Source organism: Octopus bimaculoides, chromosome 8 (genome assembly GCF_046866305.1).
Source record: "Octopus bimaculoides isolate indiv1 chromosome 8, ASM4686630v1, whole genome shotgun sequence".
Classification (NCBI taxonomy): Eukaryota; Metazoa; Mollusca; class Cephalopoda; order Octopoda; family Octopodidae; genus Octopus; species Octopus bimaculoides.
This window is the reverse complement of record NC_142935.1, coordinates 6,329,149-6,351,663: the sequence shown is the minus strand read 5'-3', so window position 1 is coordinate 6,351,663 and position 22,515 is coordinate 6,329,149. Positions and strand designations below refer to the sequence as shown.

Genomic DNA, 22,515 nt, shown 5'->3' with positions numbered 1-22,515 from the left:
GCTCACATCACACTACAATGCAGCACTTTACTTTGTACATGTAATCCCTCTTTTGCAAACTTCCATTCTGTTTACTTTGCCTTCAGAGCAACACCTTACCTCAAACTGCATGTGCACCTATAAGTCATATTTTGTACATTGTATGAAGTTCCTTTTTTTTTTTTGCATATTGAACATAGCCATTTCTCTGATGACAGCAGGTTCCTGCCTTGTATTCTTTCTACTTACTAAAACTTTGAAATCTATGTCCGCTATTTCTTAAAAATCTAAAGAAATTAGTGATATTTGGTGTTTAGTGAATTTCATGTCATGGGGGAAGGAATTGTGTCCTTTTTGTCTGAGGGAGAAAAGTCACATTATAGCAGACAATCTTTTCCAAACTCATGAATATCACTGGTTTTCTAATATCAACTTTCACAAGTGACAGTATATCTCAAAAATCAGTAATAATCACTCTTGGGTAATAAAAATTTCTGCAGATTTTGCATTCTGACGAAAGCATTCAGGCTGGGTTTTTTTTCTCTGTCCCTCCCACCCCAGTTCTCAGAGGCAATGTGAAGGGTCACCAACATTGCCTTCCTTCCTGGCTGAAAGATTAAGTAAAAAGTGGTGAGAGGAGTAATATTTTGTCCACACACACACACACGTGTGTGGAGCTGGATAAGATAAAGAAATAATAATAATGTTAAAGTGCAAGAAAGGTTCCTCAATGGCTCCCAAATAAATATTTATGTAGTAGACAATGCATTTATTGGAATGGTTTCTTTCTATTAAACTAAAACACTCCCAACTATTTCATTCATAAAAAAAAATAACACAATTCATGTTATTTTAACGAATTTATTTTATATTCAAATTTAACAAGTAATGGAATACAAATGTACCCAAAATTTACAGAAAACAGGAAACTATTCCACCTGTGTAATTATTGCTAATCAGCTAGAAAATGACCGGAGAAAGAAATATTCACTTTTTACATTTCATTTTACATCAAAAATAAGATTTGGAATGAACAAAAATCTATAATTGAAATCACAACTAGGATTAAAAGTTGTATTGGTGTGTGTGTATGTGATCCAATCAATTTCAAAAACAATGATTAATAATTTTGAGATGTAAGATCTAGAATTAATCAGACTTTATATTACACGAAAGAAAAAAAAATTAAAAAGTGTCTCAATGGAACGCTTTGAAGAAAAAAAAAACGATTAACTTTAAAAGAATAACTAATTCAAGAATCTGCGATTAACATTCTTCCCAAAAAGTATTTCTCTCTGTTGTGGCAACATCTGAAACAAGAAAAAATACTGGTGAACAAAGGTCAATAGAAAATATATCAATCAAATGGCACCGGAAATTAGAGCAATGTCAATGCAAAAGTTATACTGTGTGTGTGTGTGTGTGAGATGATCATTTAATGTCGGTTTTTCAAGGTAATAGCTCTTATACCGCACTCTCTTTTACGATTGGATAACATGCAACTAAAAACTGTCAACTACAACTTCCATCATTGACCACTTTCCCGATGGCATTCATAACATCTCTTTTATTTGTTTCAGTCATTTGACTGTGGCCATGCTAGAGCACTGCCGTTAGTCAAGCAAATCGACCCCAGGACTTATTCTTTGCAAGCCTAGTACTTATTCTATCAGTCGCTTTTGCTAAACCGCTAAGTTACGGGGACGTAAACACACCAGCATGGGTTGTCAAACAGACACACATATACATATATATACGACGGGCTTCTTTCAGTTTCCGTCTACCAAATCTACTCACAAGGCTTTGGTCAGCCCAAGGCTATAGTAGAAGACACTTGCCCAAGGTGCCACGCAGTGGGACTGAACCCAGAACCATGTGGTTGGTAAGCAAGCTACTTACCACACAGCCACTCCTACATCAACAACAACAAAAAAAAATTAGAAATGCTGGCCATCACTGTCATTTAATGAAGAGCTGTACCTTAGTCTTTTCTAAATTAACTTTAAGGACCTTAGATTCCAGGTTTTACTTCCATACCTGAAATTTCTCTTCTAGCTCTGATATGGAATCTGCTATGAGGACAAGATCATCAGCATATAGTAGTTGCTGGTCTTGAATTCCTCTGTTATGGCCTGGAGGACAATGATGAAAAGGAGAAGACGGAGGACTGAGCCTTGATAAACACTTACCTTACAGACAGTGCCCTTAGGGCTTTCACAAACTACTCATCTGTCCTTGAGCCCACCATATCACACAGCAGGGTACTCTATTGAAAGCTTTCTCTAGATCAACAAATGCTAATTATAATGGTTTATTCTTAGCTAAGTACTTCTCTTGCAGTTGCCGGACTATGAAGCCAAACTGCATTTTGTCCAGCCTAATTTGGCTCCAACAATTCTTATTTATTTTTTCCTTTCTTTTAATTTTCTGAAACAGGTTACAAATTTCATATTCCCAAAATAGAAAATCACGTGAAGGGGTATCATATTTGCTATGTGTATAATAGGGTTGCAATAAAACAAAAAACAGGTGATGCAGTAAAGTAAATAAGTTCTGTTACCTGTTGGCTAATGAGTTCAAGTCTTTTGTCCAAAGTATTGATAACTTTGATTTTTCCTTGTTGGGCAAAGACTTCCACTCCACCAGATCTAAAGAAAAAAAAAAAAGAATATTAATTATATGCTGTACAATTATAAATTAATTCGTTAAGATCAGACCAACATAATTAATGTAGGAGGTTGGAGAAGAGTAGGATGTGAGATTTACAAATTAATAAGAGGTGAGTGAGCTCTAAGGTTGCAATGAAGTCTGTGAATGGAAGAGAGAGGCCAGTGGATTTAGTTCTGGATTTTGGCATCTTGGTCAAGTGTTAAAAGTGATGGTGCATCAAGAGGTTATAGGAACCCCCCTACCAGAACCAAGTGCTTACTATAGAGTCTAGAGCTGATGTTAAACTGGGCAGAATGATGTACCTAACTTCCAGAAAAAAAACAAAAAAAGCAAAACACGAGAGAAGACAACATTTCTAATGACATTATATTAAAAGAATGGAGAAAGGATGAATATGTAGTTTTGGACATGAAATATGAATGCTTAATACATGAAAGATAATCCTCAGCTAGTAATGGTTTAATTCCTATAAGATTCAAGTAAGATTTATGAAACTGTATGTGGGTCATATCAGCACGCTTGATGAATGGAATGATGCAGCAATGTGAAGCTTTCAAACACATGACAACAGGTTTTCATGCAGAAGCATAACATCTGAAATAGTCAAATACTTACACTGAGCTGGCTAGAAAACTATCTGTACTGATAGTTACTTTTACGTCTTTGCTAGTAGCAGCCTTGAAGTTCTCTTGACACTGAGGTAAAACTTCCTGGAAAATGAAATTAAAAAAAAAAGAGAAGAGAAGCTGGAATTATTCTTTTTTTTTTTTTCTCAATAAGTTTAGTGAGTTCTAAGTTGAAATGAAGTGGTAGAGGTAGACCCAGGAAAACGGGACAAAGTGGTGAAGCATGATCTTCGAACTTTCAGCCTCACAAAGGCAATGACTAGTGACCAAGATGTTTGGCGATATGCTGTGCTTGAGAAGACTCGTCAAGCCAAGTGAAATTGTTGTCGTGGCTGATGTTGGTGTCCTGTAACCGGCATCCATGCTGGTGACATGTAAAGAGCACCATTCAAGTATTGGGCTTCACAGAGGCAAAGTGGCTGAGTTCCTTTTGAATGTTAGGCCTCACAGAAGCAAAGTGGCTGAGTTCCTTTTGAATGTTAGGCCTCACAGAAGCAAAGTGGCTGAGTTCCTTTTGAATGTTAGGCCTCAGGGAGGCAACGACAGACCTTTGGCATTATGTCGTGCTTGAGAAGAAGACACATCAAGCCAAGCAAAATCGCAGCCATGGCAGATACTGGTGTCATGCAAATGGCACCTGTGCTGGTGGCACATAAAAGCACCCATTACACTCTCAGAGTAGTTGGCATTAGGAAGGGCATCTAGCTGTAGAAAACCATGCCAAATCAGACTGGAGTCCGGTGCAGCCTTCCAGTTTACCAGTCCTGGTTAAACCAACCAACCCATGCCAGCATGGACAACGGACGTTAAATGACGATGATGAAGGAAGTTTTAATAGAAAACAAAATTGAAATAATACATGTTTACTTCAAAGAACAATGGTGTGATCAATATGAATTAATGGTATATAAAATGAAACACACACAAAAGCACCAATTGCACTTTTATCATCATCATCATTATCAAGGCAGAGAGCTGACAGAATCGTTAGCACAAAATGCTTAGTGGTGTTTCATCCGTTCTTATGCACTGAAATCAACTTTGCCTTTCAGCCTTTTGGGATCGATAAAATAAGTAGCAGTTGATTACTGGGGTTGATGTAATCAACTTCCGCCAATTGCTGGCCTTGTGCCAGAATTTGAAATCATTATCATTATTATTTAGGCAGAATCATTAGCCAGACAAAATGCTTCTCAGCATTTCATCCATCTTCCTGTCCTGAGCTCAGATTTTGCCAGGTTCAACTTTGCCTTTCATCCTTCTGGGGTTGATGAAATAAGGACCAGGTCAAGTATTGGGGCTGATGTAATTGGCTGGCCCCTCCCCACAAAACATTTCTGGCCTTGTGCCTATAGTAAAAAGGATTATTATTATTATTATACAACTAATACTACTTATGGTACTCTGATACGACTACTTTCACTTCTGCAATTCTTATATGAAAAAAACTTTTGTGAATTAGCTGCTCATTAAACATCTATAATTTCTATTCTAGGCAGAAGGCCTAACATTTTGAGGGGAGTAGGCCAGTCCGTTACATTGACCCCCGATACTCAACTGGTACTTATTCTGTTAATTCCAAAAAGATAAATGACAATTGACCTTGGCAGAATTTGAATTCAGAATGTAAAGATGGACAAAATGCGGTTAAGCATTTTACCTGTTGTGCTAATGGTTTTGCCAGCATGCCATAATCTTTGACATTTGTTTTTCCATGCTACATATTGCTGAAGTATTGTTCTATAACTAGACGCTCTTCCTGTCACTAACCTTACCTGTTTTCAAGATATTCCTTAGATCTGAATTACACAAAGCAGAAACAAACATTATCAGAAAGGGAAAATATTTTGAGCCAAATTTATTTTTGTAAAATAATTGCACATTGAGTTTATTGGAAATCAGATTAGTGCAGTGCCTTTATGTCTATTTATAGATTTGACTGAGAGAGAGGCCTAGAAATGAAATTTTAGAAATATTTCATTTCTAACAGTTGAAAAGGAAAAGAAAAAAAAATCAAATAATAAACTGCAATAGTTGTAATTAACAAAACATGGTATCATCCATTAATGAGAACAAACAAATCAACGAATAACTATAACTGACCTTGACTAAATTTACATCTTGTTCACGGCATTTGATAATTACATTAGTCTCAAGAAGTTGGAATAGAGCCTGAAAAAAATGTGTTAAAAACTGACATTTAGAAAATTGCTTTTATAAGTTTAGAATTTATGTTAAAATATTAGTAATTTTGGATATTCCACGAATATCAAGGAGTGCAATCTTCATCTGGGAAGGAATTTGCATTTACAAGCAGCCATCTTTCCAGTGAGAATGTTGTCAATCTGGCTTGTATAGCCACCAGTTTGATGAGTGAACAGGTGACCGACTGGTCTCCTGAAGTTAGTATTGCAGATCATAAGGTCATTTGCATCGCAGAACTTCAGAAGCCTAGTTCCCTACTCATTGCAGGAACCAACTCCACAGAAGCCATCTGGATGCTGTCCAACATGTTCATTGAAGTCACTGTCATTTGTGCAAAAGGGTATCATAAAATCGATCTTTCTGTTCATCTGGCAGCCCCAGTCGAGGAGCATAGGCAGAAATAATAATTGTTACTCCACTTTGCAACACTAGTCTAAGTTTCGGTATCATATCAGACATTCTGACTCCCTCGATTGCCTTAACCCATTTCTCAGCAAAAAAAGTATGCTCATGTCACCAACCCCATTACTATTGTCTATCCAGGAGATTTCATACCTATGTTCTTTGCTTTACCTCTTGGATGCAACACACGTCTACATGCCTTTGTTCCAGCATCTTAACTATCTCATCAGACCTCACTTTCAATTCTGTAAAATGTTGAGTGTACCAACTCTAAGGGGGAGAAAGGGGGTCAAGAGGAGATATGAGAATGGTGGACAGCATCCTACATCTGAAAAGAAGGTTTGCCAAGACATAAATTTCATTCTACATTCAATTTACCGTCATTCATTCAGTTCACACTTGCCGTGTCTACCAGATAAAGAGAGAGCAGGGTGTGGTATAAAACTATTGCTTACATAAAGCTAAAGTAGAGGTGATAATTAACCCACTATCAAGCACTGATAGGTAACCCGGTAGCAAGAGCACTTGTCATATTTCCGATGCTATCTTTGCCTTTTTTCATATTGTACTAGCCTGAGTACCCAGTGTTGCTCAGAAGTTTAAAGAATGTTAAAGGAAGTACATATATTTATTCCGATAAAAAAGATATTTTCAGAAGAAATTCTATCAGATGATGTGAATATAAACAAAGTTATTAAAACAAATCCTGAAATCAATCAGAGTTTAATGTTTTCAGTGTGTCCTTTAATTGGGACTTCCAACTCACAAACATCCTACATATAATTGCCCATGAGAGAAGCAAGGTTAAGTCCAACAATGTTGAGAGATTGTGCTTGAGATTTGCTTATGGACATAGCAAAACTTAGTTTCACACTGGGAACTGGAGCCATTTAAATTCACAGGGGAGATCAGATGGAATGAAGACATTATCACCCTTATTTCTCCCAAGAGAAATGAATTTTGCCAGTAAGACTAAACAGGATGAAAACTTTTTTACCTGTGTAATGAGTCCTTCAAGAATACCTCTGTAACGGTGTTTATCATTTGTCACCTGCCCAAGACGACGACGAGCCTCTTCTAAAACATCCTAGAAATAATAGAAAATATTTAAGAAAATTGCATTATTATAACAATTATACAATTACAACTCTCTTCTAGAAGGCTTGGTTTTCTTAGATCACACAATTTTATTCTAAATCTTCTTGGCTTTATATTTACAAAATGGCTGTTGGCCATTAGATTATATTTTTACTTTGAACTTCGTTAAATCTCATATGTTCTTGCCAGTATAGTTGTCCACCCATATATGTCCACTAAAGGTTCTGGTTTCTATTTCTAAATTTGAAGTTTATACATCAAGCTCATTTAGATAAAGAAAGCAAAACAAAGAGATAAAGCTTGAACAGAATAATTTCTTTAATTTTAGAGGAATTGATGACAAGAAGTGGTAGTCCAATGATGGAAACAAATAAAAGATAAAAGATACAAAAATTAAAAATATAAGTAAAATATAAAATATTATTTACTTTTATATGCTCTTCTCGATCTCTAAGGACTTTCAAACGTGCTTGGTTTAAAAGATTTGAGCTTTGGCTGAAAAAAGAAAGAGAAAATATCAAAATAACAAGAATTCCTAAATTTAATATAAAGTAGTTACAAATTTTTCAGGGAAAGACTTAATTGTAAATATTTATTCACACCTTTGCCCCAAAGATGAAAGGCAAAGGTAACTGTTATGGAACCTGAACTCAGATCATAGAGACACAACTAATTACTGTGAATTCTTTATCCAGTACCATACCACTTCTATATCCTTCCCTTGACAGTCAATAATAAATTGTACAGGCGTCATCCTTCTACACTTTTTTTAGTGGATGCAAAACGCAGCAAGCATCTGAAGCATATAATGTTAAGTCAGGCCCTGGAGGAGAAAAATGTAACAAGAATAATTTCTTTGATTGATATAAATTTGAAACTTTCCTTCATTGGACACTAAACTCCGCTTGCGAAGACCTGTTGAGGCAAGTGAAATCGAAATCGAACTAAATTCGACGACTGGCACCCATGCCAACGTCGTCTCCTTCATTGGACACGAAACTCGGCTTGCGAAGACCTGTTGGGGCAAGCGAAAGCGAAATCGTTATGGCACCTGTTCCCAGCGTCGCCTTCCTGGTATCTGTGCCGGTGGCACGTGTAAAGATATTCGAGCGAGATCGTTGCCAGGACTGGCTCCTGTGCAGGTGGCACGTAAAAGCACCCACTACACTCTCAGAGTGGTTGGCATTAGGAAGGGCATCCAGCTGTAGAAACTCTGTCAAATCAGATTGGAGCCTGGTGTAGCCATCTGATTCACCAGTCCTCAGTCAAATCGTCCAACCCATGCTAGCATGGAAAGCGGACGTTAAACAATGATGATGTGTGACATAAATTTAAAACTAATCAGTTGAATCAACACCAAGTAACTAGTATTTAGTGCTTTGAGGGAAATTAAAAGGAATGCAAACCCTTCAAGAATTTAAATACATAAGATATTTCGCTTAGCACTACATTCCTATAAACTCACAACATTAAAAGTAGTAATAATGATTGGTTTATGTACAAAGATGAGAAATACCGAATTCACTCTTCTCACCCAGGCTAGCATGGAAGACGGACATTAAATGATGATGATGATATACTTGGTTTTATTTTGTTTACATGTGTGGGTAGATTAAATTGATTGCGGAATTTGCAAGCAGAAATATGAAGACAGATCTTTACTAAGAATGCAATCAACACTTGATGGTTAGAGCAAAGACCAGTGATAACAGTGACAAGTACACTAACAAATACTAAATAGCCCTGATTGTGTTACATTAACAATTTCTGCATCGTCATCACCACCACCACCACCACCATTTAATATACGTTTTCCATGCTGAAATGGGTTCGATGGCTTGATAGAATCTGGCAAGCCATAAGGCCACATCAAGCTTCAATGCCAGTTTTGGCACGACTTCTTTTAGCCCTTCCTAAAAACCAACCACTTTACAGAGTGTAATGGGCATCATTTTGGGGTCACTGGCACTAATAAAGCTGTGAAGTAACTTGCAAGGCAAAAAAAAAAGGAAGGAACAGAAAAAGGAAAAAGCCTCTTCAAGTAACTGAGGAGGGGTTAGCATATAAGTGGTGTCCTTTGTTCTCAATCATTCATGAAAACAAGCCAACAAATATATGTACATACAAATGTACATATACACATACATATATATACACACATATATATATATACATACATATATACACATACACACACACACACATATAGATATACATACACATACACACACATATAGATATACATACACATACACACACATATATATATATATATATATATACATACACATATATATATATATATACATACACATATATATATATATATACATACACATATATATATATATACATACACATATATATATATATATACATACACATATATATATATATACATACACATATATATATATATATATATATATATATATATATATATATATATATATACATACATAAAAGAGTCAAGAGGGAAAGTAAGTACAGTTAGGCAGCTCTATTTGTACACTAATACGTTCTTGACGGAGCATGCCTCAACAACATATATACATATACATACATACACATACACATATATATATATATATATATATATATATATATATACATACATATAGAGAGGAGACCCCCTTCGGTCATGACTGACCATGGGATTGCACCTAGAAAGTTACCCTCCCAGGCACAAGTCCGGGCAAGGTTGTTTGTGGAAGACCAGCAGTTGCCCATGCATACCAACCTCCCTTCTCTACACCAGATGTTATCCAAAGGAAAGGCAAAGGGGCCGATACAGTTGGCACAAGTAATGCCATAACTCATTTCTACAGCTGAGTTAACTGGAGCAACGTAAAATGAAGTGTCTTGCTCAAGAACACAACACACAGTCCAGGAATCAAACTCACAACCTTACGATCGTAAGCTTGATGCTCTAACCGCTGAGCATGTGCCTTCACACATACATATATACATATACACACACATATATATATATATATATATATATATACACACACATACAAAGGCCAGCAAACATGCCGATAGAATTCCCAACCACTCTGAGAGTGCAGTGGGTGCTTTTACATGCCACCGGCACGGGGGCCAGTCAGGTGGTTCTGGCAACGACCACGCTCAAAAGGTGTTTTTAACATGCTATCTGCATGGGAGCCAGCCAGTCCGATGGCACTGGCATTGAATTTCTTTAATACAACAGCACAGACATGCCACTTCAACAAATTAAGAATCTTTTATGGACATCATCAAGTTACACAGCAACTAGCAGCAAGCTCAGATTTACTGTTTAATGTCAAAAACATTTACAAGTTGAAGTCATTAGAAAGGAAATTTAACATACATTTTCTTTTGAAGCTCAACTTGTTTTTCTTTACGTTCATAATATTCCAGAATCTTTACTCTTTGTTGTTGAACCAAACGGCCTTTTTCAATATTAAATTCTTCTTCTGCCTGAAACAGCAAATTCAAAATGTTATACACAAAGTTGGATTCTGTACAGTAAATGTGTGTGTGTCTGTTGATAATGAAATGTTCTCAAAATGCCTTAAAAGAGTAACACAACCTGGTTGTTGTGCTGAACTGTTCACTTTTCAATCCTTAAAATGATAAATGTTAAACAAATGATGGATTACATATTTCAGAAGAAAGTTCACACAAAACGCTTTGTTTAAAAACCCAAGACTGCCAACCATTATCATCCAACTCCTTAGCAGCAATTCAACATCTTTTCCATCTTAGACATAACAGATATTGTTAGATCTTCTTTTTTTTTTTTAGTATCTGGATTTCACTGGATGTGAGGAAGTAAGATGGTTACATGGATTATATTTTCTCTCAGTGGCTATATTCCTTCACTGCAATTTGAGATTTCATAATTTTGGTTTGTGAAGGGAAAAAATACTGAATGAATATAAAGAGACCCAAAGATACCACTCCAGCGGTTGAGCATCTATCCTTGACAAGATCAGAGAAGGCCAAAACCAAGTGGTCTCAGCAGTGGCAAGTGGTTTATCTCCTGCTAACAATGCAAACAAGAATGCTTATATGTAGCAAAAGTGCATATGAGAGATTTTCTCATGGTAACTATTGTAGTATTGTGTGTTCTATACAACATCCACTTTTAAATGGGGATAAATATTACCTTTTGATATTAATACTTGCTTCTGTCACAAAGAATTATTTGATAATTATTTTCTAAGTCTTACATATTTCTACTTCTCTCAGCAGCAGATGGAGGTGATAACATCTTTAACATTAGGATATATATATATCATCATCAAGGCAAAGAAAAGTGAGAGAAAATAGAGATGTCATAGGAGAGAAGTGTGTCTGTATAGACGTTGGTTCACTTGCAGTTAATGATTCTGCAAAGAAAGGGGCTTGTAAATGTCATTATGAAAGGCTGTTAAATGTAGAGAATGCATGGGAGAAGTTAGAGTCTGCCTAATGTAGACCCAACTGAGGGAGCAGCTATCTGAAGTGACAGTAGTTTGGAAGAAAAAGCAGTTAAGGATATGAAGACAGGGAAAGTTCTTGGGAGATGTTTAAAATATCTGGTGGAGTTGGATATGGCCTAGTCACCCATGTTAATTTGGTTGTCCACAAAGGGGTCATACACAACGATTGATGTAGCAGCATTATAGTCAACTGCTACAAAGGCAAAAGTGATGCCTTAGACGGAAATAATTAGAGGCATCAAATTGCTGGACCTCACAGAAAGGGTCATAGCCTAATTAATTAGGAAGAGAGTTAGTGTAGATGAGATGTAGTTCAGATTTGTGCTAGATGAAAGCACAACAGATGCTATATTCTTGGTTAGGCTACTCCATATTATATAAGGGTGGGGGTAATTGAGAAAGAAGATAGACAGGGTAGTGATAGGATGCCAGAGTATCTCAAGATATAAGGAAAGTGGATCACAGGGGTGAGAGTTTCATAAGAGAAATACCTGAGGGTTAGAGATTGGGATAGAGGTGAGGTTTATGGGGAAAAACTGTATGGAGAGGAGATGAGGTGAGAAAGAAAGGAGTGACTGAAGAAGGAAAATAATTCATAGAGTAAGAGAATGATGTGCAAGGTGTAGGAGTAGAGAGAGAGAAGTACATAAAGCAGAGGAGCTTTGGTAAATGGGGTATAACAGCAGATATAAGAGAAGTGTTAAGATGTAATGGGGTGGGGAGATCAATGGTTGAAGGCACAGAAAATAGGTGACCGATGGAAATATTTTGAGAAAGGGATGATAAGAGATGGAAGTGGTTTGGTGATAGGGTGGGGACTATAGAATACACTTGCTCAAGGTACCACAGAGTGGAACAGAACCTGAAACCTCGTGATAGCAAAGTGAGCTTCTTAACCACTGTCCTGCTTGCTGATTTACTAAAGGGATTGGTTGTTTTAACATCCATTTGTCTATTCTTGCATAGGTCAGACAAAAATTGTTGAGGCCTGTTTTCTGTAACCAGATGCCCTTTATGTCACCAACACTCATCTGTTTTTTTAAGTCAAATAATGTCTTGCTATGGCTGGATGTGTTTTCCATGGAAGACTAGAAAAAAAGGAACTACAATCATCCAATGATAATGGAACTGGAATAAACTTAGACACATCAAAGGACTCAGTTCAAAGATAGCTAGAATAAATTACTGCTGTGATAGATTTAAAGGGGAATATAATTACATGAGTGTATGCATTAATTGACCAACTATTCCACAATATAACTCTTTCGTCTTCAACACTTGATATCAAGTCAGTCACTTGCCAAACAAGTACAATTTCCAAAACATGAAACAGGAATTTCTTTAATCAATAAAAACTTTCAACAATTCTGTATTCTTTTCAAATGTTTACTCACCTTTACATCAATTTCTTCAGCCTTTTCATTAGCTTCTTGTTCTATAAAGGCCATCATATGTTTAATCTAAAAAACAAAAAATATGTTAGTAATAAGTTACAATAAAAAATACAATTAGATATGTCTGAAATCTGAGATACTGAAGAATGAGCGGAGTAAATAAAGCCCTCTCATTGAAAAGAAATATTTGTTTAACAAGTTATACTAGAACTTTCTAGAAACTAAGTTTCTGCAACCTGTTTCTATAATATAAACAAAAGCAACTCAGTAATCATCAAAAGGTGTATGGAAAATGATTTTACACTCTGGTTTGTTCAGTGTTCATACCTACCATGTTGATAATGCCATCTTACTTAAAGACTGTCGCAATAAGTCTGAGACCAGCAGCAAAAATTGCAGTGATAATTTTTCCTGGCTTTTGATAAAAAAACAAGTGTTTGATCCATCAAATGTATAAGAGTTCTTTCAGCAGTGATCTGAATTATTATTTGAAGGAAGTGGAACAGCAAAAATAGTCAAATGTTGGACATAATGTCCAATGGTATTTGATGTATTCATCTATAAGTTCAAACCTTATTGGAGTTGATTCAATAAATACCAAAAGTTATCAGATTGGTAGAGTTGCCACAGAAGGTAGAACTCTGGTTTAGATGTATGGTATCTAGTTCCTTGTTTATAATTCTGAGTTTAAAAAGCAGTAACATACAGAGTTCAAATCACTCAGATATGAGAGATAGGGGATAGGTATTGGATACACTTTGCTTTCCTCTTAGTTACAGGTGACATGGTATAGTGAATAGAAGAGATAAGGAGATGAGAAGGGAGAGTAGATAGGAAAAGAGATATTGGGGAGATGTGAGGGTATGCATCAGCAAAGGCTCAGCCATGCACGTGTGTGTGTGTGTGTGTGTGTGTGTGTGCATGTCTATATATATCCCAGCTATCATCACTACCCCAGTATTTTAGGGGCTCAGCCTTTTGCAGCATCACTTATCACCAGTTGACATGGTCCTCCAAAATCTCTTTCATCAGATTATTATCTTGGGATAGTTTCCTCACCAATATCTTGTCAAGTCTTCTTCAGTCTCCCAGATGGATCAGACGACCAGATTTTGCCTGTGCATTTCATTTTTGGTTTGGTTTCTATGGCTGGATGCCCTTCCTAACACCATCCACTTTACAGAGTGTACCGGGAGTATTTTATGATAGCACCAGCACTAGAGACATTGCCTTGTACTGTGTAAAGAGTCATCGTTATTCTGTGAGTTGTTTGTCCCCTCAAAAGGCATCGACTCAGAAGGTGAATAGAAGGAGTGAGAGAATGATAGTTAAAATGGTGTTGGAGGGCTTTTTGCTGAAGAAGAGTGAATGCTATGGATAGTAATAGAGAGGTCCAATGGTAAGATGGAGTCATGGAAGAATATAATGAATACGTAAGTGATAAAGTTGTTGGGATTGAATGTACCCAAGTCTAATACAACCCTTGTTACGTGGGTGGCACTGTAGTGAATAGAGATGAGTAAATGTTGGTGAAACGGGTGGGTCATAGAGGGAAAATATCATTTCTAGTTGCACGAGCTGTATTGTACAGAGGATAGAAGAGAAGGTGAATGTGAGATGAATGAGCACTTAACTAGGACTACTGGGCAAGAAATCCAAATATAGATGCTTCCCTTACCATCACCTTATATCATTATCATCAGTTTTTAATGTTCATTTTGCTATGGCTTAGGGATGAACAAATCTTCTCCAGTCAGGCATATTGCTAACCATATCTGTCCTGTGTCAGCATCTCTGTGGGACTCAACATCTTGAGATCAATCTTCACCAATTCAATCCATATCTTCCTAAGTCTCCTTCTACAGCAGGGGTTCTCAACCATTTTTTTTTATCTATGGACCCCTTTGATTACTATGTTATTTTGATGGACCCCACCCCAACATTTCTTTCAAAATTCCTATTCTGTTTTTCACACATTAACTTGTGTCGGTTGAACCATGTAAAATGTTAGAGAAAGAAACTGTTTCTTGCAATACGTACCAATGCTTACATCTAAAGTGGAGCCATTAAAATACCATTCTGGATACCCAATTGACTATCTTGTTGCATGGACCCCCAAAAATCTTATATGGACTCCATTTGACAACAAGGTTTCATCGACTTTGAGCAATCTGCACTTCTTTATACAACTGTCATCCTCCATATGCATCACATGGCCATCTTGGGGAAGTTTTCTCCTTTGTACTTCTTACATCCAGATTTCCTCTCACCTCATTTGCACTCCATCATTCATGCACACCAATGTTAGTTCAGCATGCTTGCTTCCTTTCTGTCTTGTCCTCAGAAATTCAAGGCTCATTACCATGCAGCACCACAGTTTATACACAAGCATCATACAATTTACTTTTCACTCTGAGAAAGAAACTCCTTGTAGCCAAAAAAAGTAAAAACTCCCTGAACTTTTTCTGTTCTTATTCTGACTACTATACTTTTGAAACATTCACCTCCATTGCTAATGAAGTCATCTAGAAACCATTTCTCATGTGCTTTTATTTGTATCAGCCACATACAAAGTCTACCTTCTCTGTTAACCTGTTTGTGATTCCACGACATTCACAATTTACACTGGACATACCATTTAGAATTGCCGCCTAATTCCTTTTCTACATATCAATCACAATCAGTTCTCTGATTAAAGCAGACTGCTGTCTTCTTTCCTAATTACTACAACCTTAGTCCTTCCTAAGTTCACTTTGAGGCCTCCTAATTCCAGGTTTTATTCTAAGTCTGGAATTTCTTCTCCAATTCCACTACAGATTCAGCTATGAAAACTCATCTTAATCTCCTCCTCTCTTGTGGCTTGGAGAACTAAAATAGGAAGGACTGAGAACTGAGCCTGATGGACCCCTTACTGATATTCTAAATCCATTACTGTACCTATTGCTTACTCTCACCTTCCGGACGACATCTCTCTACATATCTATTACCAAAGTTTAGGTAATAGGATTTCTATTGACATTGTAGAGACAGTCGACTAAATTCAATAAACTTCAAATACAAAACAATGGCTTAGAAAACATGGCTGCAACAGCTGGCATTGAATGTAATTAGTGGAGAGTAATTTAATAAGAATATCAAAGAACAATAGCTTTTCTTATGAATGTTAAGTTGTAAGTTTGTTGCACTAAAAGCAAATGATAAGCATTTAAAAACATACAATAGAAAGTATTGTATGTTAATTATACTGTATCAAAACAAAATTAATGCAATCTATCTGTCCGTCTGTCTGTCAATCTATAAACATATATGTGTGTATATAAAGACTATAAATGCTTGTATATCTCTTTTGTTAACGGAGAGAACCATCCAATGAAGTTCCAAACAATACAACACTAAGATATATCAATGAATTGCTCACAAATGCTATTGGGACATAAAATTCCCTCCACACTAGCAACATTTTATCATATCCATTAATGCTATTGTTTCAAGAAATGTTTTACACTTTTTAGCATTGCTAAACTATATCAAAGAAACGTAGCTTTCTCTCAGAAGGAAGTGGTACTTGAACACTGAGTACTTTTATCTACAAGGCTCAAAGATGCCATAATAGTTTATTGTTCTAATATCTGGGGGCAATATATCAGTTTCACCAGCACCCTTAATTATATTAAGCAATAACAATCTCTTCTTACTAACAGCAATCCAATCTAAGTTGAACATTGTGCAAAACCTTCATTGCATCTTATTTAGATGGACTTTGCACTTTCCACTTTAAACTATTCACTACACTTCAACTATTTCACTTTCTACCTCCTGCACCATAAAAATTTAATGCTGTCTAGGTTTTATAGAATATTTCAATATAAAACTATATTCCCAGGTTTTCCCAATCAACTACACATTTACATTTTACACTAATCAACTTCACTTTCTCATTTTTTTGATATCAATTATTCTCCATCTCTTCTTTAAGATTTAATGAAATTAAAAAAGCTTTTGTAGATTTTATATATATTGAGTAACTCTTGTAAGCCATTTCTTTGCATCTCACTGATATTTAAATTATAAATTTTTTCTCAAATCAATTTTCCCCACCAGATATCTCGCCAGAAAATCAACATCTGTAATCTTAAATACAAGAAAAGACCAACTCCTATCCTGGCAAACAATCATGCTTTTAGTCTCTGATAAATTTTTATCTGCTTCAAAAGTAAAGAGGTAATTTGTGAAAGAAATCAAAAGGTAGTAAATCTCTCTCTTACTGTTATCATTCTCTATGCCTCATTTATCCTGGTTCCTCTGATCCATTCCTATATCTTGTAGCATCACTTGCTACTTTCACCTCTAACCCTGCCCACCCCCATGATCCACTGCATCTTGAGATGCTCCAGTATCCCACCACCACTTTAGTCCTCTTTCCAGCTACTCCCACCCGTATACAATGTGAGGTTGGCCTTGTATCTCTATTACAAGCTATTTGGGCTACTGTAACCTCTCAACATCCAACATAGAACCATTGCTTTTCTCCTTTCCCCAATTTACTTCAAGAGGCCTTTTCCTTTTTCTTTTCCTTCCAACCTTCCTTTTCTTGCAAGTTATTTGGCAACCTTGCTTGTGCCAGTGGCACAAAAAATGCAACCAGTATACTCTGAAAAAGTGGTTGGCATTAGGAAGGACATCCAGCCACAGAAACCATACCTAAGCTAACATTGGAGCCAACAGGTCACTGGATCCTGTCAATCAGTCCAACCTATGTCAACATGGAAAACAAACATTAAAGGACGATGATGATTAATTCAATACAAATAAAACATGTCACAAATCTAAGCTTAAATGAGATGAATTAAGATTATCAGTTTGATCTTAATCATCATTGAATGTCTTAATCCTGGAAGTGTACATTGTATTGGACTGGATTTTTAATGGGAACTCAAATTAAGAATAATAACATTGTTCAGTTTAGAAATGGATTTGTGCTTTGATTTCAGCCTGGTATTATGAAGACACCTGATGATGATTTGAGTCAACTGAAACATAATGGTTGATCCTTAGAAATAAGTGTTTACGATGATGTGATATAAAATGTCGAACAGGAAAAACAGCAAGAAACATAATTACACATACACACACAAGGTTCTATTTCTGTCTTTCCACTAATAGCCTTTAGACCAGCCCAATCTAATTGGTGAGATAATAACCATTAAAGTAATGTACAATGTGATTCAATGACAATACAAATGATAGTTCATATTGCTACATGAAAATCCACAGCTCAAGTTAAAACAGCAGTTCATATATTCAATATGGAAGACAATGAGAGTCGATTTAAAATAGTCAGTGATACATTAGTTTATGTGATATGTCAAAGTTTATGAGAATAAATCTTCATTTTTTGTTATTTAGTAGTTTTTAATGTCATATAATAAAGGTTGATAACTTGACTATTGTTAAGTTAAGCTGCTATCTCATGGTGAGACAAGCTGAATGGAGAGTTTCATTACAAAGCTGCATTTATGTTGTTTAAATGGGCAAAATGAGTGTGTAGGCTTGAAAGAAATGAAGCTAGTATACTCTGCTGGATGTCTAATGTCAGTGTGCATACACGACAGAGTGTAAGCACTCTGAGAGAAAAGTGGGACATCAGAAACATCAGATGTGGTGTGCAAGAGAGAGACGACTGGGCTGGTATGGTCCTGTGTTACATATGGATGAGGACAGCGGTGTGAAGAAGCATCACACCCTAACAGTAGAGAGAATCTGTGGAAGAGGTAGACCCAGGAAGGCATGGGATGAGGTGGTGAAGTATGACCTTCGAACACTGGGCCTCAGACAAGCAACCAAGACCATTGGAGATGGGCTGTGCTTGAGAAGATCTGTTTAACCAAGTGGAATCATAGTCGTGGTCAATGCCAATGTCGCCTGACTGGCACCCATGTCGGTGGCACATAAAAAGCTCCATTCGAATGTGACCGATGCCAGTGTTGCCTGACTGGCACCCATCCCTGTGGCATGTAAAAAACTATTCGAGCGTGACTGATGCCCATGCCACCTGACTGGCTAACATGCCAGTGGCACATAAAAAGCACCCATTTCACTTTAGGAGTGGTTGGCATTAGGAAGGGCATCCTGCTGTACAAACCTTGCCAGATCAGATTGGAGCCTGGTGCAGCGTTCTCGCTTGCCAGTTCTCAGTCAAACCGTCCAACCCATGCAAGCATGGAAAGTGGACATTAAACGATGATGATGATGAGGCTACATGGTTTGTAGAGTAGAAGCTGCAAAATGGCTTGAAGAATAAGCAGCAATGGGCTGGTATGGTCCTGTGTTACATATGGATGAGGACAGCGGTGTGAAGAAGCATCACACCCTAACAGTAGAGAGAATCTGTGGAAGAGGTAGACCCAGGAAGGCATGGGATGAGGTGGTGAAGTATGACCTTCGAACACTGGGCCTCAGACAAGCAACCAAGACCATTGGAGATGGGCTGTGCTTGAGAAGATCTGTTTAACCAAGTGGAATCATAGTCGTGGTCAATGCCAATGTCGCCTGACTGGCACCCATGTCAATGTGAATACCCGTCAGAGTGTAAGTATCTTGAGAGAAAAGCTGAACATTAGAAGCATCAGTTGTGGCGTGCAAGAGAGACGATTGCGCTGGTATGGACATGTGGTGAGAATGGAGGAGGATAGCTGCGTGAAAAAGTGCCACACCCTAACAGTTGAGGGAACCCGTGGAAGAGGTAGGCCCAGGAAGACCTGGGCTGAGGTGGTGAGGCAAGACCTTCGTACATTGGGCCTCACCGAGGCGATGACTACGGACCGAGACCTTTGGAAATGGGCTGTGCGTGAGAAGACCCGGCAAGCCAAGTAAGATCGTTGCCAGTGCCCCTGGACTGGTTCTTGTGCGGGTGGCACATGAGATGCACCATTTTGAGCGTGGCCGTTGCCAGTACCGCCTGACTGGCTCCTGTAGGATTTTCGAGCGAGATCGTTGCCAGTGCCCCTGGACTGGCTTGTGCGGGTGGCACATAAAAGACACCATTTCGAGCGTGGCCGTTTTCGTGCGGGTGACACGTAAAAGCACCCACTACACTCTCTGAGTGGTTGGCGTTAGGAAGGGCATCCAGCTGTAGAAACTCTGCCAAATCAGACTGGAGCCTGGTGTTGCCATCCGGTTTCACCAGTCCTCAGTCAAATCGTCCAACCCATGCTAGCATGGAAAGCGGACGTTAAACGATGATGATGATGTAACAAAGAAAGATATGTAACTGTAAGCTACGATAGTAGGTTTAGCTAGGACGACTAGTAACAGTAAATTGTGCACCATTGACTGTTTATATTTTCAATGTTCATGAAAATTATCAAAGCTGGTTTAGATTTTGGCAACTATGTAACTTGAAGTATGCCGAAATATCAAAAAGTTACATCATTATCAATAAGTGAGCTTAAAGTATTATAGAGGGTTACAAATTTAGAAAGGAAAGATTAGAAAATGTGTTTGGTGAACAAACTATGAAGAGGGGTTTGGCATGGATGACAAAAGTTAATGATCCTTGTGTGCATGGATAACGAGATGGAGAGAATATGTTTGAATAATTATTTTTCATGTTAAAACTGCAGATGAAATTAAAAAAAAAAAAAAAAAAAAAGCTCATGTCATGATATAGGATTTGCTTTCCATGATTCTGAGAGTAAAACGTAGAGAATAGGAAAATAAAATTTCCCCTCTACTGCCAGAGTCAAGGTACTGACCCTCTACTGTGAGTAAAGGTACTTTATAGGTTACACAAAGTAGTAACACTCAATTCAGTAACTGAAGTTTTGAGTAAATAATGAAATGTTACACAACGAACATTTTTTTAAAGTTAAAATAAACTGAACTGAATTAGTTCGGCCGAGTTATTTATTAACGTTCTGCCAAGTGAACCAAGTTAACCTCCTTTAAGGGGAGGGGCTACAATCGATAGACTTGGTCGAATATTTTAAAAAATACATCTAACAAATTAAAAATAAAAGGGAAGCAGTGAATTATATTGTAAAGGATCAAATTAAAACGAAGATTCTGGAGGAGTCAGCAAAGAGCTAATAAACAGATAATAATTTAATACATCAATAAAGAAATTCAACAAACAACACTGTGTTCAAAAGGCATTTTAATATACAAATGATACTGAACAATTTCCCTGAGATGCCTTCTGCATAAAATATATTCAGTTAAGTGAAGGGTAAAGAAATTCCTGCGAGGAGAGGTAGGATGGAAAGTTCGAAATTGAAATTTATAAAAAATTAATCAGAGACGTTAAATGCTGAGATTCCGTACAAGTTTAAATCTTATTCGATCGGTAATTTTTCAGATTAACACCCGCACGATCTTCACTAGGGTGTTAGGGTTACGGAATTCCATCCCTAACCGTAACCATAACCCTAACACCCCAGTGAAGATCGTGTGGGTGTTAATCTGAAAAATTACCGATCGATCTTCTCAACGAACTTGTCTAACACCAGACTATAACAGGATTAATGTTGAGGGAGAAAATAATTTCTTGAGAAGACAATAATGATATTGGAAAATATAAATTTAAAGTTGTTACTACTGTCTCGCATGATGAATAGAATTTTCATTAAAGCTAATTAGGCTTTTTTTCTCTTTCATCGAAGATTTAAATTCTCATCTTATCAACTCATTAATCTATAAGATTTGATGATTAGTAAATAATTAAGTTAAGTGAGTGCCTAGAGTTTAATAAAACAGAAGAAACCCTAAATACATAGAATACAATTACAAATTACGACGAATTCTATCAAAAATAAATTAAAAAATTGAAACAGGATTTCAGTCAACCAAAAATGCTGCGACTTGATTTATTAATTACAAGCAACAAATATTATTTAGAAGTGCTATATTAGTATCAGTTTATTTGGTAATAGACTTGAAATATTAAATGGAATTTAAGAAATGAAGTTATGAGGGGGTGAAAAGGGGTCCTTTACTAGAAATCCGCCTCTAAAAGGAAAAAAAAATAAGAGAAAGTTGGAAGTAAGGGAATTATCGTCGTTAATTCTTTGAAATAATATCAGGAAAGAAAGAAATGTTTTTTGAACTTACTTGTTTTTGAACGTCGGCATCACTCAAAGCCATTTTTATGAAATTAACTTCGACCAAAATCAGAGAAAAAAGAAATTCAGAAGATTTTCTGGAAGAAACTCCAAGAATCTCGTGACAGAATTTGACCTTCAGAGGAGATTGGAAACAGGTTTCACAAAGTTTCGTATCTTTTATTTGGTTTTTCTCTGTTATATTTTGAAACTATTAAAATATGTTAACTATTGTTAAAAATAAAAATATTATTATTTTTATTGAATTAAAATGTATTTTGTTATTTATCGTAAATGGATTTACTAAATGAATGTTTACAAAACTGTTTCTTTATTACGCGGTGTATTATGAAAAGATGTATCGTGTGAATTTTTTTAATAAGCTGATTTCGATGGTGGTTTAATCATTGGGTTGAATATAGCCGTGAGGTATTTTGGAAGCGAGTCAGAAAATGACTAGATATGGAGAAGACCCGAGTGTTTTTAATACACCATATCGATGCATGTGTTTTCTGTGACAAAAAGCAATGGAGACACCCATCTCTGTTTAACCGGAATTGCTTTTTTAAATACA

General features: G+C 36.7%; 1 protein-coding gene across 1 annotated transcript; it reads right to left on the bottom strand.

The window, feature by feature from the left end:
* Positions 1 to 826: 826 nt before the first annotated feature.
* Positions 827 to 22,091, bottom strand: LOC106878891 (V-type proton ATPase subunit E). The gene is made up of 9 exons (XM_089356043.1): positions 21,952 to 22,091; positions 12,844 to 12,909; positions 10,333 to 10,442; positions 7,409 to 7,475; positions 6,880 to 6,969; positions 5,379 to 5,447; positions 3,265 to 3,359; positions 2,540 to 2,627; positions 827 to 1,289 (listed from the first exon to the last, which is right to left on the bottom strand). The coding sequence occupies exons 1-9, from the start codon at positions 21,982 to 21,984 to the stop codon at positions 1,227 to 1,229; spliced, it is 681 nt and encodes a 226-aa protein (XP_089212169.1). The 5' UTR covers positions 21,985 to 22,091; the 3' UTR covers positions 827 to 1,226.
* Between the last annotated feature and the right edge of the window lie 424 nt (positions 22,092 to 22,515).

What these genes read in the sequence shown, in the direction of transcription:
- LOC106878891 (XM_089356043.1), bottom strand. Translation starts at nt 21,984, where the DNA reads ATGGCTTTGAGTGATGCCGACGTTCAAAAACAA. An exon ending in ATGCCGACGTTCAAAAACAA is followed by an intron (nt 12,910 to 21,951) that starts GTAAGTTCAAAA and finishes TTTGTTTTTTAG; the next exon opens with ATTAAACATATGATGGCCTT. An exon ending in AGTTTTCTAGCCAGCTCAGT is followed by an intron (nt 2,628 to 3,264) that starts GTAAGTATTTGA and finishes TTTTTTCTTTAG; the next exon opens with ATCTGGTGGAGTGGAAGTCT.